The sequence below is a fragment of the Lampris incognitus genome, chromosome 18, assembly GCF_029633865.1.
Source record: "Lampris incognitus isolate fLamInc1 chromosome 18, fLamInc1.hap2, whole genome shotgun sequence".
In the NCBI taxonomy this organism is placed as follows: domain Eukaryota; kingdom Metazoa; phylum Chordata; class Actinopteri; order Lampriformes; family Lampridae; genus Lampris; species Lampris incognitus.
In genome coordinates this window covers 27,182,656-27,210,176 of record NC_079228.1, presented here as the reverse complement: position 1 = coordinate 27,210,176, position 27,521 = coordinate 27,182,656, and the positions used below count along the sequence as shown (strand labels likewise).

The 27,521-nt window shown below is 43.6% G+C and overlaps 3 protein-coding genes across 5 annotated transcripts; 2 read left to right on the top strand and 1 right to left on the bottom strand.

Annotated features, from left to right (window-relative positions):
• Positions 1 to 6,031: 6,031 nt before the first annotated feature.
• mrps21 (mitochondrial ribosomal protein S21) lies at positions 6,032 to 9,019 on the bottom strand. Its single transcript, XM_056298140.1, has 2 exons — positions 8,924 to 9,019; positions 6,032 to 7,989 (listed from the first exon to the last, which is right to left on the bottom strand). Exons 1-2 carry the CDS (start codon positions 9,004 to 9,006, stop codon positions 7,809 to 7,811), a joined length of 264 nt encoding a protein of 87 aa, XP_056154115.1. The 5' UTR covers positions 9,007 to 9,019; the 3' UTR covers positions 6,032 to 7,808.
• Positions 9,020 to 9,676: 657 nt separating this feature from the next.
• Positions 9,677 to 13,980, top strand: crabp2b (cellular retinoic acid binding protein 2, b). Of its 2 annotated transcripts, XM_056298139.1 has the most exons (5): positions 9,677 to 9,755; positions 10,841 to 10,953; positions 12,614 to 12,792; positions 13,211 to 13,327; positions 13,567 to 13,980. In XM_056298139.1, the coding sequence occupies exons 2-5, from the start codon at positions 10,866 to 10,868 to the stop codon at positions 13,615 to 13,617; spliced, it is 435 nt and encodes a 144-aa protein (XP_056154114.1). In that variant the 5' UTR covers positions 9,677 to 9,755; positions 10,841 to 10,865; the 3' UTR covers positions 13,618 to 13,980. The 2 variants fall into 2 exon arrangements, with proteins under 2 accessions (XP_056154114.1, XP_056154113.1); XM_056298138.1 differs by lacking the exon at positions 9,677 to 9,755 and having other exon boundaries at positions 10,684 to 10,953.
• A 2,607-nt stretch (positions 13,981 to 16,587) lies between these two features.
• scamp3 (secretory carrier membrane protein 3) lies at positions 16,588 to 27,383 on the top strand. 2 transcript variants are annotated; one of them, XM_056298346.1, is made up of 9 exons: positions 16,588 to 17,094; positions 17,726 to 17,806; positions 18,238 to 18,351; positions 19,775 to 19,895; positions 20,476 to 20,604; positions 22,865 to 23,024; positions 23,183 to 23,284; positions 23,431 to 23,548; positions 26,106 to 27,383. In XM_056298346.1, exons 1-9 carry the CDS (start codon positions 17,041 to 17,043, stop codon positions 26,241 to 26,243), a joined length of 1,017 nt encoding a protein of 338 aa, XP_056154321.1. In that variant the 5' UTR covers positions 16,588 to 17,040; the 3' UTR covers positions 26,244 to 27,383. The 2 variants fall into 2 exon arrangements, with proteins under 2 accessions (XP_056154321.1, XP_056154320.1); XM_056298345.1 differs by having other exon boundaries at positions 19,772 to 19,895.
• The last annotated feature ends 138 nt before the right edge of the window (positions 27,384 to 27,521 follow it).

Genomic DNA, 27,521 nt, shown 5'->3' with positions numbered 1-27,521 from the left:
TATTAGAGAACGAACTGGCGCGAGTGTACCCACAATGCCCTTGCCACCCTGAGGGGCGTGGTAACCATAGATATGACATCCCCCCTTTTCTTGGCATTAAACTCTTATTAACCAAAAAGTACAGCTGATGATTATACTCGCATTAATGCAGCTATTGCATATTAAACCATATTACAGTAATTATCAAAACATCATTTGACACCTCGTAACAGTTAGCTGTTATAACATCAGATAACTTTTTTCTTTTAAGAAATCACTATCTTCAAATTATTACCTGTAAATTGTAAATCAGTGTATCTTTACAGTATTTTCAAATCAGAAACATTGTAGAAACTCTTTTTCAAACACATTGTAAAACTTTTTTTTTTCAAACACATTAACTAGTGAGAATCACTCATCACTTTAAAACATACTCACAGTCTACTGGGTGTTCGCTTGATCCTTTGCGGCCTGTCTGGCACGCCTGCCTGTATTTGTATGTCAGAGTCATGCTCGGTTTGTGGACTCTGAGTATCAGTGGCGTGTGTGTGTTCTTCTGTTGCCTCTCTGATTTCTGTATCCTCGACTTCCTGTATTTCCTCCTTTTCTTGAAATGTCCCTTGTTTCAGTCTATTTCCTTCGTATCTCTTAACAAAGGTGGTGTCTCGAATATCGTGATCCTGTTGGTGATTCCACTACCACTTTGTTTCCGGTCCTGCTGATGATCTTGTGCAGTGTCGCGTTGAATGTGGTGGAGAACTTGTCAGTTTTGTCCTGTCTCAGGAGAACAGTATCACCGACACTGACCTCTGACTGCTGTGCTCCTCTGCGTGTGTCTGCATACAGCTTACTCTTAGCCTTTTGCTCAGTGTCACGGTCACACACTTCCTGATCTGTGTTCACGTCAATCAGTTCAGGTAGTTTTCCTCTCATCTTTTGGTTGAAAAACAATTCAGCAGGGCTTTTACCTGTTGATGGATGGAGGATGCTCTTGTAAATTGTCACATATTTTCTCAGTTCTTTCTTCCAATCCAGTCCCTCTGATTGAGCAATCCGAATCCTCTTCAGCAGTGACGCGTTCTGACGCTCAACTTCTCCATTGGCCTGAGCGAATTTCGGTGTTTGATATGTGTGATGCCGTTTTCCTTGCAGTACAGTCTAAATTGTTCAGATCTGAACTGAGGTCCATTGTCAGACTTGATTGTGACTGGCAGTCCATGTCGACTGAATATTGACTCCAGACTGTCTCTGACCCTCTCTGATGTGGTGGTTGTCATGACGTCATATTCGTAATGCCGGCTGAAATAGTCTACTACCACTAAAATTGAGTGGTTAGATGGGAGAGGCCCCAGTAGGTCAACGGTGACATCCTGCCAGGGTCCATCAGGTAGTGGTGTGGGTCTCAGCGCTTCAGGTGGGTCAGTTCTAGCCACTATCTTGACATCCGTGGCAGGCTTTACAGTGTCTCTCCGCAGCCCTATCCATGCCAGGCCACCACACTTTTGTCCTGAGATGCTGCTTTGTTCCCACGATACCCAGATGTCCTTCATGGGCTAGTGCAAGTGCCCGCGTCCACAAGGCCTGTGGCAACACTATGCGTGTGCCTCTCAGAACAAGATATCCCACTGTGCATAGCTCACTTGCAATGACAGCATACGGCAGGGGTCCCCAATAGGCGGCCCGCGGGCCACGTCCGGCCCGTGACGGGTTGATTTATGGTCTGCGAGAATTTTTGGAGAAATGCCAGAAGGAAGAATTTTTTTTATTTCCCTACCAAAATGTTTTTTTTTAATTTCTTAGTAAAAGTAGGACTAGTAATATATCGAAAAATAGATGAAAAATCTCTGTTTAAATTATAATACCTGCAACGTATCGACACCAAAACAAACTAACGAACAACATGCTGCTGGAGGTTGAGTGGCCTGTGGTTTTAAAAGTGGCCCGCTATGAAAAGTAATTGGGGACCCCTGGCATATGGTTTGCACTTTTCAAAGTGTCCAGTTGCTATGGCTTCGTGTACCTCATGAAGCTCTGGGTCAGCGGCAGATGCTTCCTCCAATTCTCGGGTGGTGAGTGCTCTCGGCGTTGCATTCACCGCGACAAACCTCACATACTCATCAGCTCCATGCTCATGCTTGGCCTGTTTCACACTGCTCGACAGCAGTCTTGATAGCGGGTCAGCAATGTTATTCTTCCCTGCTATGTGGACAACTTTGAATTTGTAGGGCTGTAGCCTAAGAACCCATCGTTCTATCCGCGCACAGGGCTTGGAACGGGGACCATAGATCACTTCTAATGGCTTATGATCTGTGACTAGGTCAAACTGTCTCCCATACAGGTATGAATGAAGTCTCTCACAGGCCCAAACTAGACCTAGTGCCTCTCACTCTGTCTGCGAGTATCTCTGTTCACAGTCTGTCAGGCTACGGCTGATGTAGCACACAGGAATGTTGATTCCTTTCTGGTTCTGCACCAGGACCACACCTAATCCTACAGGGCTCGCATCTGCTATTACCTGTGTTGGCGCGTCCTTGTCAAAATAAGCCAGGGTGGTTGCTCTGGCGAGCGCTGCTTTCAGAGCACTGAATGCTTGCTTCTGTTCTGGTCCGAATGTGAATGGTGTGTCCTTCCTTGTCAGGCGCCTCAGTCGCTCTGACATGGTTGCAAACTGAGGGCTAAATCTGCTGCTGTATCCAACTAGCCCAAGGAAGCAACGCACCTCCGTGGCGCTCTCTGGCTCCTGTGCTTCTGTCACAGCTCGCATCCTCTCTGTTGGACCGATGCCCTTCTGTGACAACAGAATTCCCATGAAAATTAGTCTGTCCATGTTGAATTGACACTTCTCTGGATTTAGTGTCAATCCTCTCTCTGAGTCTTGCCATATCTGCGTGCAGTCGTTCGTGGCTTGGTCACGTGCGTGTATGATCACATCATCAGAAATGTTTTCAACCCCTTCAATTCCCACCAAGGCACTGGCTATCTCGTGCTGGTATTGCTCACTAACGGATGATACCCCAAACAACAGTCTTTTGTACCTGTACACGGCAAATGTAGTGATCTCACGAGATTCAGGAGTCAGTTCGAGTTGGTGGTAGCCCCACTTCAAGTCTAACTTGCTGAATATGGTTGAGCCATTCATCCCTTGGAGTAGCTCATCCACAGTGGGGATTGGGAAGCGTTCCCTCACTATGTCGTCATTGGCCCGTGTCATATCCAGGCAAAGTCGAACATCATTTCCGGGTTTTGGGACAATCACGACCAGATTCACCCACGGGGTAGGCCCATTCACTGGTTCAATAATGTCCAAATCCTCAAATTCCTTTATTCTGGACTCTACTGCCCCCCGGAGGTTAAATGGAATTCGCCTGAGTGGCTGGGCTACTGGTTTGACCTCTGGGTTAATGTGTAGACTGACCTGTCTCGTTTTCAGTTTCCCAACTCCACTGAATACTTCAGGGTACTGCTGCTGGAGTGTTTAGTTCATTTCTGTGACGGCAGCAATGTCGGCACCTATTCTCAGGACGCCCAGTCGCATCGCTGTTTCTTTTCCCAGCAGTGGTTCACCTTTTCCCCTGATTACAATGAATTCTGCACATTCAGTTTTGATACCTATTGACACATCACATGTAAATGCACCCTTGACAGTTAATGGCTCCCTGGAACAATATGAGTACAATTTCCTCTCTTTCTTAGGGACATAGGAATGACACGTAATGCGTTCTGCTTTCAATTTTCCCCACACATTTTCTCCCATCACATTGCTTGTTGCGCCAGAGTCAATGGGCATTTTCATATTCACTCCCCCCACACAGAAGTTCAGTCTCTCTGACATGTGATTGTCATTCATGGCAAATGCAAAGTCCTCCTGTTCGTCAACATTGTTCACGTTTTGTTTCACTTTCTCGCCTTTAGTGATTCTTACCCTGACACTTGTGGCATGTCTGGCCGCGTGCGGGGCATTTTTGGATTTCGGCCAATGTGATCAGAATTTCCACATCTATAGCACTTTCCGTCATTTTTATTGTTTCTGTTCGGTTTACCTTTTGTTCCCTTTTTTCCTTTATGGTCAACTCTGTGTACAGTCTCTGGGTAGCTCCGGTCGATGTGCACGACATGTTAGCCATTTGCTCCTCGATGCTCTCACAACGAGCGGCTATGTCCAGTGTTACTGCTAGCGTCAGCCTACGACCCTCTTCCGACAGCTTCCTGCGCACATACTCCGATGTTCCCTTACTTAGAATAGCATCCCTTATTTGGTTATCAGAATCTCCCCCATATCCACAGTCTCTCACAGCCTGTCTCTGGCGTGTAGCAAATTGCTGCACTCTCTCACCTGGGTTCTGGTGCATTTTTTTGAAACGCGTGCCTTGCTAGCGCTATGTTGACTTGGGGCACGAAGTATGCATTCAAAGCCTCGACCGCCTTCTTGCAGTCCGTTGCATCACCAGTGTCCGGTAAAGTTGAAAAAAACGTCTGGTCCAGCTAGATGTAGTAATAGTGCACGTCTCCTTTGCGTTGTAGCTTCAGGTGAGTCGTCAGCCAAGGTGAGCCCTTTTCCGTCAGCATATAGAAGCTCGAACGATGTTAGCCACCGCTTCCATCTGGAACCTACCGTGGCTGGCTCTGTGTAGCATGCGAAATTTTGAATCCCGGATTTCTCCATACTAACTAGCTAAACTTGACTCTTTTAACTACCTAATGCATGCTAATCCTCATCGCCAATGTTGTAGCTCTACTTTACTACTGAATTAAGCAGTTTATACAGAATTTAATGTCAATAACTTGGACGACACATCGAATTTGCGGTTTCTTGCTGGGCGCGCTTTATCAGAGAACGAACTGGCACAAGCGTACCCACAATGCCCTTGCCACCCTGAGGGGCGTGGTAACCATAGACATGACAGTATCCATTGTCTTTTCCTTTAGTAGTACATGTTCCGTTTGTCCATAAATGTTATATTTGTGATGTTTCTTTGAGTGCGATTTATTTTAATGTTTTTATCTACCTGCCCAGGGACTGTGGATGAAAAGTAGCCTTTCTGGCAAATTCACAACAATGTTTTAATGTGTATTGTCCCTGCCAAATAAACTAATAAATTAAATTAAATGAATTAAATGTTAAAAGCTATTGCACTTTTACTGTTGCATTTTTGTTAAACATTTTCTAAATCTGTTTGGCTTGTTTTGGTAACAAGGTCAAAAGATGGCAAGATAAAATCAAAACCCTTTCCCCCCCCAACACACAAATTAGAATTGGCAAATTGCCATGAATACATCTCCTCTTTGGCCAGTTCACACAAGAAAAAGGAAAGGAGTCTGGCTTGGTGAGGAGAGTTGCAAGGTTTGGGAATAAGAGGGAGCTCTGGCTGTGTGTTAGAGATGATGGAGACTAAGTAGGGAGGAGAGTCAATTGGAGATGAGGGAGATGCCACAGAATAAAGTTCTGGGCACAAATCCAGCTGAGGTGAATTAAAACACAGACTTCTTTGTCAGGCTATCTCTCTGCAAGCAAGAGTGGATCTAAGGAGTTGCTAAATTACTGCAAGTTAAAAAAGACAAAATTTCAGCTGCCATGAAAATAAGCACTTGACCTTATTAGTCTCAGACCAGCATTACTACAATTCTTACAACAGATCACACAATTAGTTATATCTAGTTGTTTCATTTCCGTACTAAAGAGCTGTTTGCAAATAGTTACTATACCATAAGATAACAATGAAGACTATAAAGTTGATGTAAGAAATATATAATTAATTCTTATCACTTCAAACAGGTGTTTTGGGGGGGGGGGGTTTGTCTCAGGAGGTAGAGCAGGCTGTCTAGTAATCGGAAGGTCGCTGGTTCGATCCCCAACTCCTGTGGAGAGCGTGTCGTCATTGAGCAAGAAACTGAACCCTTAACTGCTCCTGATGAGCAGGATGGCACCTTGCATGGCAGCCTCTGCCATCAGTGTATGAATGGGTGACTGTGAGGCATACACTGTAAAGTGATTTGAGTAGAAAAGCACTATATAAATGCAGTCCATTTTCCATATAGAGAACCAAATAGTCATATGTTAATTTACCAAATCGTTTCCTCATCCTCAATTGCACAACTATATAAGATGCAGTTGTAAAGAATAAATTCAAAATTTAGGAGAAATTTTAATGCCAACTCCCTCAAAATCACAGGCCTCTCCTCAGCCACCCCATTCAAAATATTCTGATTGCATCACTGACTAAAAGATGAGAATATGTGCATGGACAGAGTTTTGACATCAGTGGTAAAACAGACACCTTCACTTTATATGACTCTTTCTCTTGCCAAATAAAATCCATTAATACACACTTTATACTAGTTTCCTGATTCCACATCTGAGAAGCTGTTCAATACTTTACAATTGTCAGAGTTGGCAGTATCCATCATTCTTACAATCTGAAATATGGGTAATGCACTGTACTTTTCCCTCTTACTCATAGAAGCTACCCATTGATTGGAACTAGACAGGATATCGACATGGCCTGGTAACCTCTGAGAAGCTTGCCCAGCACAAATGTTTAACTATCCATTTCAAGGGGGACATGGGGAAGTGCACACATTTAGGCCCCCTATGGGCAAAGGATATCGCAGACCATGCATGGCTGATGTGTCTCAGTTGTGCAGAGCTGCGCCAAATGGAGCAGAGAGGGGCACTGACCTGATGAATGTATACCTCCATCTACAACTGTGCAGAAGCGATTTTCACAAAATACAGGGTGGGCTGCTTCTGAGACCCCATTCACGCTTGGAATCAACTCTGACGTTGTTTGCATTTCCCCTGTCATGTGGAATCAATCAGGGTACCTACATGTTCTCTGATCCATGTCTACCTCCCAACAACCTGTGAAGCTTCCAGAGAGGTAAGCTATCATTCCATGCATGTAATGTCTGTACCTTGGAAATAAATACATTCTAAAAAATCCATACACATCTGTCTAAACTCTAATTTAGTCTTTGCCGCTAAATGAAGCAATCATGAACTACTGAATGTAAAGAGATTATGTATTTTACCACTAAATAAAAATGAAAATACTTGAAAATGTAAGACATTTATTAGCCTTTTTCATCAATAAGATTGCCTGATATGACTAAGTGAAAACACAACAAAAACCAACCAAGACCAGAGTATATCCTCATTAAAAACCAAAAGTACTAGTACATTGTAGATTAATTACTTGACAAATTCAAATACTTATCATTTCAAATGAGGAAAATCAAAGATATGCACAAAAATGGTGTCATCGGGGGGACGTGGGGGTTTATTCCGTTGCCTACCAACACGGGGATCGGCGGTTCAAATCCCCGTGTTGCCTCCAGCTTGGCCGGGCATCCCTACAGACACAATTGGCCACGTCTGCGGGTGGGAAGTCAGATGTGGGTTATGTCCAGGTCACTGCACTAGCGCCTCCTCTGGTCCGTTGGGGCACCTGTTCCTCCCACACACTAGGTCCCCCTGGCAAAACTCCTCACTGTCAGGTGAAAAGAAGCGGCTGGCGACTCCACATGTATCGGAGGAGACATGTGGTAGTCTGCAGCCCTCCCCAGATCGGCAGAGGGGGTGGAGCAGCAACTGGGATGGCTCAGAATAGTGGGGTGATTGGCCAAGTACAATTGGGGGGGAAAAAGGGGGGGGGGATCAAAAAAAGGGAAAAAAATTGGTGTCATCATGCAACCTCACTGGAGTTCCTTTCCTTGATTTTTCCAAGGTTCACTTTGACAGTGCATTCATTCTTTTGCTTCCAACTTCCAGCTCACTGGCCCTGTATTTATCAGGCCACTGAAAACATCGATTATCATCAGACTCCATTTCACTAGCATCCAAGCCAGGGATCTGGTCTCTGTGTTCTTGAGATGAAGGAAAGCTTCCTGGCCATTTCAGCATGATAGATACGCTTGCAGTTCTCATAATTCTTTCTCTGTCTCTCTCTACAGGGTTTCTCATAGTAGCGCTTGCGCTTCACAGTGTCAATGATCCCGTCATGAGTCAAGACCCTGGAATAAGCAGAAAAATTACAAACCATTAAGTGGCTGGGACAATGGTGTAGGTCATACAATTTTAACAAAATTTTACATGTCATTTAGATAGCCACTCAATTCACACTGTTGGAGCTTTTACTTCAAGTTTCCATATAGATTGAAAATAGTAATGTTAATGGGCAAACGTGTACAAATATCATTAGAATCACTAATTTTGGGAAAATTCTACTTTCTGAATATCCTCTTTTGAATGCAATCTGACCTCAACTAATGTTGGGATATTAAATTAACTACATACATTGAGACTGACATAAAGGGCATATACTAACGAGGATCGATGATTACTTTGGTTTGTAAAACCAATGAGCTTACTTTAGAGGAGGTATATTCAATAATTTGTTGCACTTTATCATCAGACCACCAGCAAAATATGAAAATCACAGTGTTAACAGCGTCGCATTTTTTAAGAATTATATTAATAATGTCTTTTTAGATCGATGACACGAAAATAATACAATTAACACACTCATAATATCAATTAAACAATATTAATATGGGCTATGTGTCGTTAGCAAATCGGTGATGAAATAAATTAGTTGAGGCACAGCACTCAAATGAGCGATATCAGCAAGCTTACTGTGCTGTACCGACGTCTGTCATTAGCTTACAGCATGGTGTGATGTCGTTATTAAAATATCAAGCCCGATACCTTCCGGTCCGACTGTCTCCATTACAAAAGGCAGACAACGAGAAAGACACGCCAAAAATACCCTCAAACAGTGTGAACATTAACAGGCTTGCGTGTGACATTGACGGAGCCGAAGGGTAGTTAGCTAACGTTTGCTAGCTTTGTCGTGGTTTGGCTTGCACTCGGAAGGGTAAATGCGAAAGATAAATTGACGTCACATCCAATCACGTAAATAACACCAATAAACCAAAAGTGTGTAACCTGTTCAAAGTCTTGTATGCCGCGTCGACGTCGCCCTCAAGAACCATCACTGTCCGCGCAAGGAAGCGAAGATGGTTAGCCATGTTGCCAACGGTGTGCCCAACTCTACCCTCCGTGTGGAAACACCCGTACTTGGTTCCGCGTGGGACACTTCGCGAAATGAACACTGGGCGACGCCTCAACAAAACTGCCCCGGCGCTCGCCGTGTGCTGCAGCCGCATGATCTTACAATGCGTGATCGCATTATGCTCTGCGGAATGCGCGCATGCACGCGGCATTCTCTGCCGTCCGCTGCAGCTCACCGCACGGCATGCACACGGGCTTCACTGCCGTCCGCCGTCTCCCGGATTCCGTGTGAATGCAGCATGCGATGAGCGTGTTTAGCCAAGTTGATGCTTACAGTGCATCACGTTTGACCTGACTTGTCTAAGGCACTCACGGGTGGTCAAATTAAGCCGGATAAATAAGTAAACGAATAAGTAGATAGATAAACTGACCCTCATTTGTAGACCACCGGGGCAAATGAACAGAGACCGCCTACTGGGGGTGATAGAAGGCGTACAGGGGAAATACAATACTCGAAAAAGATTTGTGAAACTGAACCTGCTGTCCTAGTGACGGGGACTGGCCGTCCAGTGTTCCCTTTTCATCAGAGGCATTCACTTTCCCCCCCTGTGTGTTCGTCTTCTGCATCTATTAATCTCATATTCTCTGACAGATAATTGCACTCACCTGAGGTCAGCCAGCGGTGAGCTCATGGTGACTACGCGAGCAGGGCTACCTGTCCGCTGTCTTGCTAAGACAAGAGTATTTCTCTGGTGTTTAAATCAAGGTACGCGGCACGAAAAGAGGGCTGGACTTTGACGTAACCTGCACAGATACTGTCGCGCATCTGATCGTTTTGCTGGTTGACTGCTTCTAAAAAGCACAGCTGTGCAGACGCGACGAGGTATGAGAGGGAGAGAGAGAGAGAGAGAGAGATAGAGAGAGAGAGAGAGAGAGAGGGAGGGAGGGAGGGAGAGGGAGGGGAGAGAAATCGGAGCCCTAATGAAGGCCTGCTCCAAACCAATATACTTCGTGTTGATTTAGGACTGCCTGACTGACTGAAAGGACAAACAACATCTAGTCCATGTTTGTTGACAAAACACACTATGTAAAGGCCCTGAACCCGTTTGGAGTTGGAGGAGGTCTACATTGTTTATGTCAGAGACACAAAGAGAGCGAGGTATTTGTTACGTAAGGTTTTGAAGAGACAGCGAGCTACTTGATGCTGTTATGTGCTATTTGTTAGTCTTATAACTCAATGTGCCTGTTCTTGTATCTTATTAACAACCCCTTTTTTAACCACCCCAGGATAACCGTCCTATCTGATTTCAAACCCTGAAATCCTAACCCCCTCCCACTGATCCCCAAGGGTGATCCTTTTTTTTCGAATTGGAAGGTTAATCCACCGTTTGTTTCCCCAAATTCCTGTTTGGCGATCCACATAAACCCAACACACATCTGCCGCGGCGCCGCCCGGGAGAGGCCACTTGAAGTCGGCCACTGACTTCCAAACTGAGGGCTGTTGACTAACATCATCACACGGCTGCAAATGGGACTGTATTTTGTTGTAACTCCATTTTGGACATGCAAACCCCCCCCGCCCCCCCACCGGCTGGCTCCCATGCAAGAGCAGGACGGGGGGGGGGGCGCCGTATGCATGACCCTCCCTCCCTCCGGCGTGGGTCAGTATTAAGATGCGGGCAAATGAATGAAAACGCATCAGATGAAGTGAACCGCGTGCACGGGAAGGCAGAGCGGCGGCTTGAAGCGGCGGCGCGTCACACAAAGCGGCTAATTGCGAACGACGCACCGAGGCAATTACGGTGCTGCAGCAGAGCAAAGCAAAGCAAAGATTACTCTCCGTTTCTGCAGATCGTCCTTTCTGGCAGTTGCCTGGATGGAAATGGAGAAGGAAGTCGCAGATTTCTCCGGCAAATGGAAAATGAAAACCTCGGAACATTTTGAGGAACTTTTGAAAGCGCTGGGTGAGTGAAGGCAGTTTGATGGTCTCGGCATATTTCTGTGAATCCCCTTTATGTTCATTTACTACCAACAGCTTTTCCATTTAAACTGGCGGATTAGAAAAGTGTGGCACGCTGCTTAACACCGAAAATCCGCACTACAGGCCCGTAATACTGTCTAAAGTCCCACCAAAAAAAAAAGATTTCATATTCCGTCATATGCAGTCTTGGTGCAACAGGGATAACTGCTTTATATTCAGTGTTTTCCCATTTCATCACAGTTGTGGCCAACAATAGGCAGCTTAGCATATCTGAATTTTGCTCATTGATGAAATATTGTGATTAAAGAGAAAGTAGGGCAATAATGCCCAAAACAAACTGAATCTCTGGTCGGTGAACAAATGGGACAGTCTACAGCAGAGAGGGGCCAGACGACTTTGTCCCTCAGATAACAAATGGCTTTTCTATGGAGGACTGAGAAAGGTCCCCTTCTGTCGGGAGAGAAGGAGAGCTGAGGTGTGTGTGTGTGTGTTGGGGGGGGGGGGATCAAAATTGGGCGAGTCGGTGACATCCATTAAAAATGGAAAGATAAATAGCCTGTGCAAGAATGTTAGATTTCCGCTCATCTGAAGCAAGCTTTCCCTCATGCGAATGTAATTAGATCCAGTTTAAACGGAACTAAGCCTTGAAATGGGCCCCTTAACCAGCCAGCACTGAAACTGACATTCCATCATTGTCCTGCAAGTCTGCCCAACTCACTCCATATGTATATAGAGAGAGAGTGTGTGTGTGTGTGTGTGTGTGTGTGTGTGTGTGTGTGTGTGTGTGTGTGTGTGTGTGTGTGTGTGTGTGTGTGTGTGTGTGTGTGTGTGGTGCGCCTCCTTGTTATGGCAAATATGGGCTTTCCTGAGAGAAACAGCATAAAATCAGATGGTTTGGGGGTTCTCTTCCTGAAACAAACCAGTTAAAATGTAAAATGTGCAGGGCTGGATGCTGCAAAAGGACTTGACCTTACAACAACCTTCTCCTATGAATGAATGAATGATTATTTTAATTATTTTATTTTTGTGTCATCCAATCTAAAAAGCGTATCTAAAAAAAAAGATAAATAAGAGTATGCATAGAAAAAAAAGAAGAGAAATAGACTTCCGCTTCATTTAGCATTCATGTTCATAATGAAAAATAGAGGAAAATAACTGACCAAATAAATAAATAAAAACTCGTTACAGTCAAATGATCTTCACACTGACGATATTCAACTGAAAGAGACCTAATATAAGACAAGACAAGAAAACATTTTATTAAATAACCCACAAAGGAAAATGCTTCTTTCTCAGTCACTTCATTGTTTCAAATGTACAAAATAAAATGCATTGCTTTTCCCATTTCATTTAACTTGCATAAATTGCAAAGGCCCTCTTGTTTACCAGTACCAACACAATGTCAACTTCCCACGTGTATCGGGAATATACCACGCCTAAGATGGGCACATAAAGATCTCCAAATGGGTTCAGGGCACTCAGAATGAGTGGATGGGAGATGTGAGAGCCATTCACATCCGTAGGATATTCTCACTGTTCCGTGGGAAATCAGCATGGAAGTGAAGCAGACCATGTCTTTCATCACACAACTTAACCGGCTCCTAATTGCCTTCTGTTTGTGTGTGCCAATCCCCTGCGCTCAGGCGTGAACGTGTTCCTGAGGAAGATTGCGGTGGCTGCGGCCTCTAGCCCGGCGGTGGAGATCACCCAGCAAGGGGAGAGCCTCTCCATCCAGACGTCCACAAGTGTCCGCACCACCCATGTGTCTTTCACCGTGGGCGAGTCCTTCAATGAGATCACGCTGGATGGACGCCCCTGCACGGTAGGCATCGTTTCCCCCGTGGGACCTCTCCTGTACCTCCCTACCTATTTCACAGAGCACATTAAACACGAAAATGTGCAATCCAGTACATTATGTGGCCAAGAACAGCAGAGCTAGTGTAGACGGGGGCTTGCACAGAAGAGACATAAGGAAATAATTTCAATGCAACTTGAGTCATTTCTCAGTGATGATACAAGGCTCTGCTTTTTCTTTTTTCTTTTTTTTGAAGCCAAGTGAGAATTAGAGGATAAAGCCTCTGATAAAAATGATCAAATTTAGCAAAATGTGATGATCACCACATTGAGCTGTAAGCCACTGTGAAGCCAAAACGTTGTTAGTGTCTTTATCATGCAACACACTTCACTGTAGTCAGTCATTCGTAAACATGCTAAGCCTCTTGTCATATGAATCCCCGTAGAGCTTCCCTAGATGGGAGACAGACAGCAAAATCATCTGCGAGCAGACTCTACAGAAAGGAGAAGGGCCGAAGACAACCTGGACCCGGGAGCTGACCAATGATGGAGAGCTGATTTTGGTAATTCTTCAATATTACTGGTGCCCAAACCGGACAGCGCATTTTGTGGAGTAAATTTGCATATCATGTAGAGGCATCAAAATTAAATTGAGACTGATGAACAATCGACAAAAACCACATGCAGTAGATAATAAGACAGTAAACCACATGCAGTAGATAAACCCTGCTTAGATTGTGAAATGTATGGTGCAAAAAAAAAAAGGCTTCAGTTTTTTTCTTTGCTGGCTACTTTCTTTCAGACAATGAGTGCTGGGGACGTGGTGTGCACCAGAGTTTATGTGAAAGAATGAAGACCACTCCCAAGACCACCACACACTACTTCTGCTTTGTGCAACATGCATGGTTTACATTTTCTCTCTTTGTCATCACCTTCATTCTCCCAGCCAGCTAGTGTGGTTAAATCTCGTTAAACACAGAACTGTTGAGTTTAAACTTAAGTGAATGTATGTTACTATAGTTCCTATAGATCTCAGTGCAGCATGTGCTACAGCTGAAATGACTCTTTATGCACCACAAAGATGTTATACAATGACTGTTTTTATAAACTTTACTACACTGACAACATCATTTCCTCAGTTTGTTAATACAGAGAGGTGTTTTTTTAATGACTTGAGATGCTTCGATTATTTTCATTGTGGCACCAAATATTTGTGCTACCCTCTCCACAATGCCTCTTGCCTTGTTTTCTTTTACCATGTGGCTTAACATCATTCTTGGCCAATCGCACTCCAATTATCCCACACTCTTTCTTTTCCATCCCTCCATTCCTGCCCTCCGATTGTCCTCTCTGTGCTCTCTTTCATCATGCTCAGCTCCTTCCAAAACTCCCGGAGACGATCCATTTTTCGAGAACGCCACTCTGTCTCAGAGACATTTGGCAAACACACAGGGAAAACAGGGAGGGGTAAGGAAAGATTGAGAGGAGGAGGGCGACCATAAGAACATAATTTCATACTTTTGCGAGAAGTACCATTCCCCCTGCTCTCCTTTCCAGCTGTACCTACTTACAGAATGAGCTCAATAAAATGTCCCCCCACCCCGTCGTCCCTGGCTCTGCACCCGGTTACAAAGTGCAATGACGGCTTCTACTTCAGTTGTATGAGGGGGCTTCGAGCCCCTCTCTTCCAAAGCACACTTTCCAAATTGATGGGCAAAAAGAAAGAAAGAAAGAAAGAAAGAAAGAAAGAAAAGCGGAATATACAAACACACGAGAAATATAAGTCACTGTATTCATCTGGAAAGCCAAAACCCAGCACCACCCCATGCTCTATCTAAACCAATGTTTTTGCTCCCCCAATTCATACCCTTTACAGACTTCACCTCTCCGTGAAATACAGTCCTCCTGGGTCTTTCAGGCACTTGCACGGTTCACAGACAATGATGGCTTTTCCAGGTTTTCAGACTGGGAGCAGACAAGCACTTCTGAAGTTCCTCACAGTTTATAAACACTATGCCGAGCTAACAGCGGGACATCTGGGCCTCCTCCAGGCCGTGTGTTCTCAATAAACTCACTGGGAAAGAGGTAGATCCAGAGAGAGAGCGAGAGAGAGAGTGAAGGGGGAAAGAAAAAGTTGAGCGAGTATGAAAAGATTGAACAATCTCAGTTGTGATGTGCATTTTCTTTGTCTCACACGGAGAAAGAATGTTTTTAATGGCTTCAGTGAAATAGATGCAATTATGTTTATGTTCTGTAAAACCACAGTACTATACTCTGGGTGAACAGATATTTCTTGGCTATTTGCTTGATAAAAAAAATGGCCATGCTAATTCACGCGCGCGCGCACACACACACAGACACAGACACACACACCTGATTCCAATTAAGTCTCCACTTAGATTAACTCTTGTTATTATCATAACAACAGTTCAAACCACCTAGTTCACCCTACCCCTCCCAGTCACCCGGGTCACTTTGCGCACACACAACTGTTCATCAACTCATTCCACAGGTGATGATGTCATGAGCCTGGCTTCTCCTGATTGGTTGGGGGAATACTTTGGTTTTAGGGCAAGAGAGCCATTTGACTCCAACTTTTGACAAGGGGCCATCTGGACCAATCATAATAGGCAGCCGTTATTGGAAATGATGACACGCAGGCAGCCAAAAAAAACACAGATGCTGCTGGATAAGGGCATAAAAGTAGACATGGGGTTAACATATCCATGCTATTTAAACAAATCCGTTCTTAAATTATGAAGTGGCGGAATGGCCCTACAGTATACTATGAGCACTCTGTGCTCATAGTATGTGTGTGCATGCTTGTAAAAGAGAGAGAGAGGGAGGGAGTTTGGTCTCTGTGTGTACTATCATATGACCGTCCCCCAGTCACCCATATGATTCCACATGACCTAAGGTGCAAGCAGTTGAAAAAAGACCTGATTGGATCATACCAGGGAATTAAGCCATGGTGTGAATACTGACACTGTGCAGAGAAGTAGCCTTAAGGCCTGCCCAGAGAGACGCCATTTTAGGGCTGAGGTTAAGGAGCATTTGTGCAAATGGAGAAAGGTATGACTAAAAGGTTTAGAAAGTTGCGTGCTACAAAGTTACACACAAGGGGTTAAAACAAACCAAAAATTCTTAATAGCAACCTCGTTAACGCATGCATGCACTTGTACGGATGCATGCGTGTGCATGTTTATGTACACATGCGCGCGCGCACACACACAAATAATTTTAGGACAGAGCCTTAGTTTCCAATTAAACTATTCGTGGCGGTTCTCGGATTTAAACACGTGGGATTGCAAAGAGCCAAGAACGGAATAACTGAACCCGCCATACATGTGGCCGTGCACACATACCACGTATTAACGGGCAGTTGTCAGAAGCACAGACAGGAGCTTGGCTAGGAGGCACAACAGCGACACTCTGTGGAAAGAGTGTCTAGACAATAAAATGCTCACCGAATTTCCCCTCCCCCTGTTTACAAACGGGCAGCTATTGTGTTTAACTCACTGTGTTCGGCAGATAACGAGCTAGTTTAGTGTTAACACGTCTCCCGTTAACCAATCAGATGATTTCTGCTCCACCGCCGTTTCCTGAAAATACCAAGGTGGCATGTCCCTTACCCAGAAACAGACATTTTAAGAAAGTACCCTCGAATGGAGGTCTCATACCTAAAAACATCCATTCGTCAATCTGAATTAAACCGTGTTTTATCTGTGCAAGACGACAAAAACAAGTCGCCACACCCCCTTCAGCTTCCACGTGTTTCTCTGCCGCATTAGTCACATGACACACAACAGCATTACTTCCGGATTGCATATTTTTTTGGGGGGGGGCAGATAACAGGTCTACTATTTGGTGCAATTCAACAAATCTCTGGCTAATAAATCTAGTAAACCAGAATCTGACCAACAGGCTTGTGAAGAGCAGCGGAAAACAGTGGTTAGGCCTGTGATTTATAATACTTGTTGTTGTGGGCAGCGGTGTGTCCGATACTATGATCTGGGTGGACGTTTAGATCACACAGTATGCTAACTGCAGCGACTTTCGCTTTGTGAGCCAGCAATTTACTTGGTAGCAATGATTAAGTGAATAGCAGTGGAGGCACGAATAACAGCTAGTTGACGACATAAGCCGACGTAGACAGAGAGCCTCTCCGTTTTTTGATCGACCAGCTCTTTGTGGTCTTCCCTGGCCCCGTTTCCAGCCTACCGTGTATTTTTCCCCCCTCTACAAACGGACAGGCCGGTAAGCCTTCACCACCAAGATGTCAAAATACACAAGTTTCCCGGAGCCGATCGAAGACCAAAACCCGTTCCAGGTGATTATTAAAGGAAAGCCTGTATATCCAACACTAATACTTGAGCACCAGTGTTATCGGTGTCTTTTGGTCCCTCCTTCCGTCTGCACTTGACATTTCCTGTACCACTACTACTGCGACTACTACTACTACTTCATATAGTACTGTGTGATGCAAAACTATGTAGCACATAAACTACTACTTCATATAGTACTGCTCTGATGCGATTACGATGTAGTGCTGTTGCATACAAGAGTACCACAGTCACAAATGTACTACTACTACTACTCCTTCAATATAGTACTACTGTGATACGATTAGGGCTACTGGGTAGCAAATGTACTACTAGTACTTTATATTTATATGTTTGGCCGCTGTCAAACATATAAATGTAAACGAGTCTACCATGTTGTGTTACAGCTGTGTTTAATGTTATTTGCCAGCTGTTATGTAATACCCAGCATGCTTTTTACTCATGTGATGTGGCATAACCGGTCTGCTGTCCTCAATTTTGGGCTTGTTGTTATCCTTTATGAAGAATCCACACAAGAATACACAACTCAAATACTTGTTAAATATAAGCCTAATTTTCCAAAACAAATAGATTAGGGCAGAAATGAACCATTGTTTGCCCCTGTCTTTGTTCTGATAGGACCCTGCAGTGACTCAACATAGCAGCAACACAGAGTATGCTACGCTGGACCTTTACAACCCATTTGACAATAAAAATGGGGTAAGAACATTTTGTGGCTTATGAGACCTAGGCTATACTTTATGAACACGTCTACTGCTGTTATTGTACTAGACACTCTCAAAAAGTATTGTCGTTACATTTCAAGGGAAACCGCACTGACCAGATTTTTAATTTTAGTTCATTATACTGAGGGCTTTAAATCAATTTAGGTCCTAATGATAATGATAAGTGCATTGCATTTTCATTTTTGAATGTGATATGAATAAAGTTTTGATTGACTGGTATTTTTGACACTCCACCTCCCTCAACTCCTTCTATGCACTCAATCCATGTAATTTAAAAACATTCAACAGGACTAAAAACCATATACCCCCCTCCTCCTGAAAAATAGGGAAGGGCGGCTCACAGCTGGTGCACATGACTTCAGACGTGTTTTCTATTATTGGTAATTATTTTGCCATTTTTTTCAGCCTCCACCCCCATATGAAGCCACCTGCCCATCTGCTCCATCTGTCCCTGCACAGACCCCACCTAGCAGGACAACACCCACAGAACCTCGCAACTATGGCTCCTACAACTCCCAGGTACGGGTCCTATGAGACCATCAATTCATTTTGGCCACAGTTTTTAGTGTTACGCTGTGACTTTCGACAGCTGATCACAACCGGATGCATTTAGTGGCAGGTCAGGATGCACAAAAAATTAGATTTGGCTGAGGTTACTTTTAAACATTCAAAACCTGATATGGAAGGGCTCAAGCATATCTATTCTGTCGGGGTACTACATTGTTGGATGGAGTCAGATGCAAAGACAAGCACACGAGGAGATGAAAAGAGAGGGCACAAAAAAATTGATTTAGATACATCTCGCTGCGTAGGGCGTCCGGGTAGCATGGCGGTCTATTCCGTTGCCTACCAACACGGGGATCACTGGTTCAAATCCCCGTGTTACCTCTGGCTTGGTCAGGCGTCCCTACAGACACAGTTGGCCGTGTCTGCGGGTGGGAAACCGGATGTGGGTATGTGTCCTGGTCACTGCACTAGCGCCTCCTCTGGTTGGTCGGGGCACCTGTTTGGGGAGGAAGGGGAACAGGGGAATAGCGTGATCCTCCCACGTGCTACGTCCCCCTGGGGAAACTCCTCACTGTCAGGTGAAAAGAAGCGGCTGGCGACTCCAGTTGTATCGGAGGAGGCATGTGGTAGTCTGCAGCCCTCCCCGGTTCAGCAGAGGGAGTGAAGCAGTGACCGGGACAGCTCAGAAGAGTGGGGTAATTGGCCAGGTACAATTGGGGAGAAATAAATAAATCTCGCTGCAAGAGATGCTTAACTGCCATTTTCAGGCCAGATGCCAACATAGAACTGGATCTAAAAATAAAGAATATGGAGATTTGGGACCCAATTTGATTCCTTTGTATGGTTAATTATTGTGCTTTATGCTGTGTTGTGTCATTACTACACAGGGTCACAGTGAATTATCATAGGCCATACCATATTATTTCATTGTCTTGGGGTAAGTATCTGCTTCAGCTAAGGACATATCTTAGATAAAATCTCGTTCCTTTCCCACATGTGGATCTCAACAGGATGCTCTTAACTAGATCACAGGTGGACATGAAGTGTGTTGAAAGAAGTTTTTTTTTTATGATACCAAAATCTATTTTCCCACAGCACTTGTCAGGAAAATTATTCTGCCAATGTAAAAATATATTTGGTCAAAGGCAAGATATCATCAAAAGTGACTTTGATGACTTCTCAGCTCATTAAAGTGTAAAATGTGTTTTTGAAAAACATAAACTGCCGAATTTTACAATTGATCATTGTAGGAATCTCTTATGCAGGCCACATACACAACATATAGAACCTACTTGCCATGCAAACAAACAGACAAGTGGAAACACGTGAGGCCATTAATGTGTTTGATCACCAACTTCGGGGTGAAAACCTATTTTTGTCTTGGTGAATAATGACAAATCTAAGAGGAGGTTGACCTTGTGTCTCACTGTAGCAGACTGTGGTGAACGCCACCACGGCAGAGCTCCTAAGAAAGCAGGAGGAGCTGGAGAAGAAGGCCCGTGAGCTGGAGAGGAGGGAGCGGGAGCTGGAGTCACACAGCTTGGGATCTGGAGCCTGTAAGTGAAGGAGGAAGAGGAGGATATACTATAAGTGGTCTGATTCTGAAGTAACCAGTACCACCTTCTGCATCTTACTAGCTGTTTGAATTTGAACGTGTTCTCTGTGCAGGCTTTTGGCAAAGCCACAGCTCTAGAGGACTTGCTCTACCTCCTTAACCCAGTCTTTCTGTAAACCAGCTTATCTTTCTGAGATAATTCTATGATGCCATGTTAAGTTGAGACTGTGTGAACATGACCCATGTTGTGTTGCCATGTTGACTGATCTGTAATAGTGTGCATAGTTGTGGGTTGAAAACCACTTGTGTTGAAATTGTCACACATTTGAGGAATTAGGAACAAAACTCTTCTCGTTGATACAAATATAGTTTTCAAATAATACGTTGTTTTAACAGGTTTCATCCATCAGGTTTCAAGGGTAATGTGAAGTTTCTATCCAAGTTAGATGGATAAAATGCTATAGTTAGAAGGCTGCTGTTTTGTTTTGTTTTTTTTTAATCTGGCAGCAGCAAAATATTCTTAAGCTTTCATTTCATAAACTCATCTTCAGTCACTTTTCCCTCTCGTTTTTCTCTTTAAGCCCGTCAGAACAACTGGCCTCCATTACCTTCGTTCTGCCCTGTAGGACCATGTTTCTATCAGGACATCCATCTGGAGATCAGCCAGACATTTCAGCGCACTGTCACCGTTATGTATTATTTCTGGATGTGTAAGTTCCCCAGAACTTTCACTCTGCTAACACAGTTATGTGGATTCTCTACCGCTTACTTTCAGCGTCAAAGAAAATTCTGTTTTTTTTACAACGTGCATCTTATTTTATTAGTTTTTGCCATCTTGCATATTGTTTTTGATATTATTTTTCTCACTGGCTTAATTTTGGGGGGGTTTTCGGGCATCCGGGTAGCGTAGCAGTCTATTCTGTTGCCTACCAACACAGGGATCACTGGTTCGAATCCCCATGTTACCTCCGGCTTTGCCGGGTGTCCCTACAGACATTATTGGCCATGTCTGCGGATAGGAAGCCAGATGTGGGTATGTGTCCTGGTCGCTGCACTAGTGCCTCGTCTGGTAGGTCGGGACACCTGTTCAGGGGGGAGGGGGGGAATAACGTGATCCTCCCACACGCTATGTCCCCCTGGTGAAATTCCTCACTGTTAGGTGAAAAGAAGTGGCTGGCGACTCCACATGTATCGGAGGAGGCATGTGGTAGTCTGCAGCCCTCCCCAGATGGACAGAGGGGGTGGAGCAGCGACCGGGACGGCTCAGAAGAGTGGGGTAACTGGCCGGATTCAACTGGGGAGAAAAAGGGGGGGGGGGGTGGAATCCAAAAAACAAAACAAAAAAAACAACTTTTTTTGGAGGTTTTGGACATAGCACCACCACCAGACACCGCTTTACAACTGCATCTTAATGGGGCAAATGAACACAAGCCCTAAACCTGTCCATTCAACAACAGCAAAATGTGGTGCCTCAGACTGTGTACAAGATTTCCCATTATTTATGACTTCTCGATTGTGCCAGCCGAGTATGGATGAGGGTTACTAGTACCTATGGTAAGTTTAGGCTGGTCATTCCTGCAAGTTGATGCAGGAAGTAGATCAGCAATGCCATCGATCATTGATAATGGACATTTTGGGTAATAACTTTCAATTTGGAATTTTGTTTTCACTTCCAAATATGTGGTTTAGATTATAGAGTCAAATTGGACTTACATGCCTGATGCTGATGATCAGTTGCCCCATAAGATGCTGTCTTACAGCTATGTCCAGCGGTGGTCCCATATCCAAAATCTCAACAATGAAGAAGGTGAGTAAAACAATATGATGATATCATATGCACAGTGGCAAAAAGAAGGCTCAGGTTATAAAAAGGGGACTTATCCTTTAATATTTTACCATGGGATGTGCAAGTGCTTCATCAGCATCACCCTTTGGTGTTGTGTCTGTCCATATCACATGAATTTGTAACTTTCAGATTGTCTATAATTGGATGAGTTGCTCAAGCTAATGTTTTTCAGCCATGATCAACATTTTGTTGTTTTAATGTGGTTTTGTTCATAGTGGTTGGTAGAGAGAACAGATCAACTCGTGCAGCCTGTTACCATTGTGTACTATAATTCCTAATCACTTTTACTATCTTAAAATTCTGGTGATCAGTAATGTCAAACTTCTGCTTTCTCAGCATGCATAACATTTAACTTTTGATTGTAATGAAATCTAGCAAAAGTGCAACCAAGTCACCCTTTTGTCCCAAATGAATTTCATAAGATCAGTGTTTCAAGACACACAGTGAGTGGTGAGTCTCAAGCCTTTTTTAAGAAGCTGAAGCAAGTCACATACCAGCAGAGATGAGCTCAAGTTGAGTCAACCAAAACAAAGCCAGGGCTGATGAAAGTGGATGTCAGAATGTGTTATCCATTTGACATGCATTTGTCCACTATCTGACGATCACTTGTGTTTTGAGCTCAAGCCTTTACATTTGAGTCCGCAGCTTAAGTTAGAAACTAGATGCTCCCTGTGTTGAAAGCTGTATATTCCCCTTATAGTAGACCTAGTTTTCCCATGCCCCCTTGCATTTATTGATCTCTTTAATTGCTTGTTGTACTATTATATACCGTTAATACACCATACTTCCCTGGCTACAAGTCGCTGGTTTTTTTGTTGTTTTTTTTTTTTTACTTGTCTGGCTGGTTCTGCAATTTATATTCCAAAGCGATTTATACAATTTAATTTTGTCGGACAAATACACTGCATTCCAACTAAGGCCACTAGATGGAACTGTTTAATCTTGTGACTCAACTGAAAATACTGTTCCGCCATATAAATGCGACTTATCCACCGAAGCGACTTGTATATGTTTTATTCCTCGCAACAATGCGTTTTTTGCTGAGTTTGACTTATACTCCGGTGCGACTTGTAGTCCGGGAAATACGGTACTAGTTTTTAGATAAACTCTCTAATGTTTTGCAGTCAGTGCCTGCACCCTGCTTCTCAATCTGATCTCCTCCTTGGCCATGTTCTGTGTTGACCCCACTGGTGGTGTCGGCTTGGGCCTAGCCATCCTATGGGCACTTATCTTCACCCCCTGCTCCTTCGTCTGTTGGTACAGACCCGTGTACAAAGCCTTCAGGTGCATATTAACGCTCTTATGAAGGTCTCGGCAGAATACGAACCCAGTTTGGGACTTAAAGGCAGAACTGAAAGTGAAATGTTTGCGTCAGTATGTTAGAAAGGACTAAAATACTTTGGCTAACAACAACATTTTCCCCCTCCTTCCCTCCTTCCCAGGAGTGACAGTTCCTTCAACTTCTTCGCCTTCTTCTTTATTTTCTTTGCCCAAGTGATTACCTATGTCATCATGACTATTGGAATACCTGGATGGGGTTTCAGGTACTGGCCCAAACTAGCTTCACTCTGTACTGAACAAAATTATTGCTCCAATGTTTATTTGACTATTTTCTTTGTCATTAATTGAATACTTTCCATATCTCATGCATGTTTTATTCTCCTCTCTCTTCCTGCTGTCTATCCCTCAGTGGATGGATAGTGAGCCTGGCTGCTCTGAATACCAGTGTTCCTGTTGGTGTGATCATGATGATCAATGCCGTCCTCTTTACTGCCCAAACTGCTATGGGCGTTGTCCTGCTTAAGAAGGTAATTAATGAATTTCTTTAGATGCACAAAGTGTTCCAGATAGCTGTATCAAGGTCATACTAGTTAGTGTTTTAAAGTTGAAATCTGTGACAGCGTGAACTACAAACAAGGTGCAGCTATTATTGTTGCTTGTGTACTGTTAGCTAAGCAGTAAACGGCTCCCACCATTGTAAAAATGGTATCCTCGGGCCAAAGCTAATGCAAGCAATCTAATATAATACAAACTACATCTGACTATATGGGAACGCTGTTGTACTGAAATATTGATTGCAGAGTTGGTAGATGAGCTGTCCAACAGAAACCTCGCCACATCTTCATCACTTATCAGACCTTTTTCTTTCTTTTTTATTTTTTTGGACTTTTTCCCCCTTTTTCTCCCCAATTGTACTTGGCCAGTTACCCAACTCTTCTGAGCCATCCCGGTCGCTGGTCCACCCCCTCTGCCAATCCAGGGAGGGCTGCAGACTACCACATGCCTCCTCTGATACATGTGGAGTCGCCAGCCGTCTCTTTTCACCTGACAGAGAGGAGTTTCACTAGGGAGACGTAGCATGTGGGAGGAGCATGCTATTCCCCCCAGTTCCCCCTCCCCCCCGAACAGGCGCCCCGACTGACCAGAGGAGGCGCTAGTGCAGCAACCAGGACACATATGTAGCTACACCCGGCTTCCCACCTGCTGACATGGCCAATTGTGTCTATAGGGACCCCGATCAAGCCGGCGGTAACACTGGGATTCGATCCGCGGATCCCCGTGTTGGTAGGCAACAGAATAGACTGCCACACCACCCGGACACCCGGTTCAAACCTTTTTCATGGTTGAGTAGGAACGTGTTTGCCGTTGCACCAGTGTTCAACCTTCCCAGTCAAAAAAATTTCAACAGTGGTATATGGAGAGTGTCTCAGCCATGGTAAAGATGTCAGTTAGTACTATATAACCTGACTCCATGTCCAGAAGGATGAAATAATTATTTCTGAGAAAAATCAGTAATTTCAGCTTTAAATGTATATTCATATATCAAAAATGAATTGAAATCAACTGCAAAAAAACTCAATAAATGACAAAGTATTGACACAAAAGTAAAGGCATGATCTATTGCCATTATTATGATTTGCATACCTAGGGTTCGGCATCGATAACCGGTTCCAAAATTCCGATTCCAAAGGAATTGTTAAGAAATTCAAATTTCGATCCTGCCCATCGGTTCCTAAATAAATTTTACTCACACTCAAGTTAGTTTCAGTTTCCGTGATGGCGGCATGCTGCTTCCATAGTTTCCGCCTCCGCAAGTTAAATATGCACCATCATGGACCAGAGCAAGCGGCAGTCGAAAGTGTGGCTTAATTTTGCCCTGAAAAATGAAGGGTTGGCACAACGCCTGTGGCAAAATTATTTCGTGCAAGGGAGGATGCACAACAAATATGGCCAAACACCTTTGCCTACACGATGTACAAATTAACCAGTGTACCGCGTTTGACACGTTGTGCTGGTCTCCATCTCTTGCCTCGGCGTTCTCTTCAGCCAACCCTGAGCAAACAGCAAGCAGCACCTTGTTGCAATTGGGTGGGTGAAAATTGATAGCGTTTGTCTTATTCGCAACAGCGAGACAGCAAACAACTTATTGCTATAAACTGTATGCTGATACTGAAATGTTTTTATTTCTGTGCTGAACGCTCGCATATACAGCCTGAGAGGGCAGATATGCTAATTTTTCTAAACAAGAACTGTTTATAATTTAAGGAGTTTAATACCTGGTAGTCCGGACCAGGGTGTGACTGTGTCTTTATTTCTTCATCCTCATGTATGAAGACAGTTGTTGTAAATGTAAATATAAGAATGAGACATTCACATGAATGATCCATTCTTAAAACAGAATGGCTTACATAAAGTTTGTTTTAAATAACATTTTCTTCTGTGAAATAAGCATGTGACCTGTTTTGACCCTGCCTCTCAAAGAACCGGAATCGAGAATTGCTAAGAACCAGAATCGAAAAGCAGAATCTGAATTGGAATCAGAATCATTAGAATCCAAACAATGCCCAACCCTAGGCACAACCCAGCTAAAAGATCTTGCTTCAAATTAATTAAATTCCAAGTTGATTCCATCTATAGTAATCTGAATACAACACACACCAACCCTTTATGTAAAACGTATACTAAAATCAAGTATGTGAAAATTATTGGAATATAAAATAGCATTTTGCATGTAATGCCTTTATTGATACCGATAACAGAAGAGGTAGAATGGGAAACCGTAATTGGAAATGTGACATTGACTCATGTCTTATTTCTTAGGACATAGAATGAAGGTAGGTGTGTGGAGGCAGAATTTTCCATCTGTATTCACACTGTCCATGTGGACTGTCTCAATAATTACACCCGCTCATGTCCCAGTGATCCACCTGCCACAGAGCTGTCAACAGATAACAAATAGTCAAAATGAATAGACTCGCTATCATGTTCTGGCTATCATCTTCCATCCTCCAACAATGAGTGTTGCAGGTTAATGAATTGGTGTATGTAATCGGGTATGGTGCCTCCTGTTCCTCCCCTCTTCAGGTCCACTCTCAGTACAGGCAGACTGATGCCAGTTTCCAGAAGGCCCAGGCTGAGTTTGCCACTGGAGTAATGTCCAATCAGACTGTACGCCAGGCTGCTGCCACCGCCGCCCAGGGGGCCTTCACGGGACCTCGATAGAAAGGGAGTTGAGGGGGGGGGTGTAGCATCTACGGGCTGGTGGAGTGGCCCCTAGATGCTGCAATGGGATCAGTTCTTTAAATTGGGTTGTCTGTCAGCTAACAGTGAGAATTTGGGAGGAGGAAAACTGATCCCTCGTTGGCACCTTGGGGCAACGAGTGAGACTGAAGTAGGTTTGCCTAAATTGTGAAGGTGTATAGGATTTGTTGGCTGCTTCATCTAGCCTTTATTCAACTGTAGCAACAGGAGTCACCTAGTGATGTAGGAGATGGAAAGGTAGTGGAAAATGCTTGTTTGAAATCACGAGCTATCATGTTTTGAGTATGTGTTAATGAAACAGTATTGTCATATTTAAAGTGTTAATGAATGCACAGGTATATACATAATGTAAAACAGTGTGACAAGTTGAACTTATTTGGAGCACTTAGCCTGAATTTTATTCCCTGTAAATGTCCTGAGATCACGTGTGCTACTGAGAGCAATGTACTAAAGCTCAATAACATTTAATTCACAGCTAAGTAGCTCAAATATATTTTACCTGTAAAACCGTTTTGTTGCTTAAGTGAACACTAACAATTAGTTGTTTTGTTATTATTCCAAATGAGAATGTCTATTTACCTTATTGCCAAAATGTATCATACTGTAATAGCTATGGGAATGTGTGTTTTTTTTGTTTTTTTTTTTGGTTGTTGTAGTATTACCTCTATATTGTTGTTCTTTTGGTGTCGTTTCTGGTTATTGTTATTAAAGGTAACTCTCTCAGTTTTAATAAAAGAAAAAATATTGCCATGCTTATACAGTCCAACCCATTTTCGATGGCTTTCATTCTACAGAGTTGATGTGGATGGGATCTCAAATCTTCTTTGAAAGTGGTTAAATATTGCTTCTCTCTTCAGCCTAAATCACACTCGTATCTCCCAGCTAAACAAACTTGGTGACATTTTTTATCACATCTCTGGCTGTGTTTATCAGGTATTATTCTTACAGTAATTTTATTTTATGTCTGTACACTATAAGATATATATTGCTTGTGTGTGTCAAAATTGTATTTTGTAGTTTTAACCTGGAACACTAAATTTCCTACCTGCAAAATAAGTTTACCTTCGGGTACTAATAAAGAAACCTTGAACCTTGAGGGAAAGTGGCTGCACTGTGTGGACGCCGTGTGTTGATGCGCCTTAAGCCGTGGTGTTTTTGGCGACCCCTATTCGGCTTCAATGAAACTGCATGTATGGTGTAATTTTACTACTTAAAAACTTTTTGGCCTCTGAACGCTAC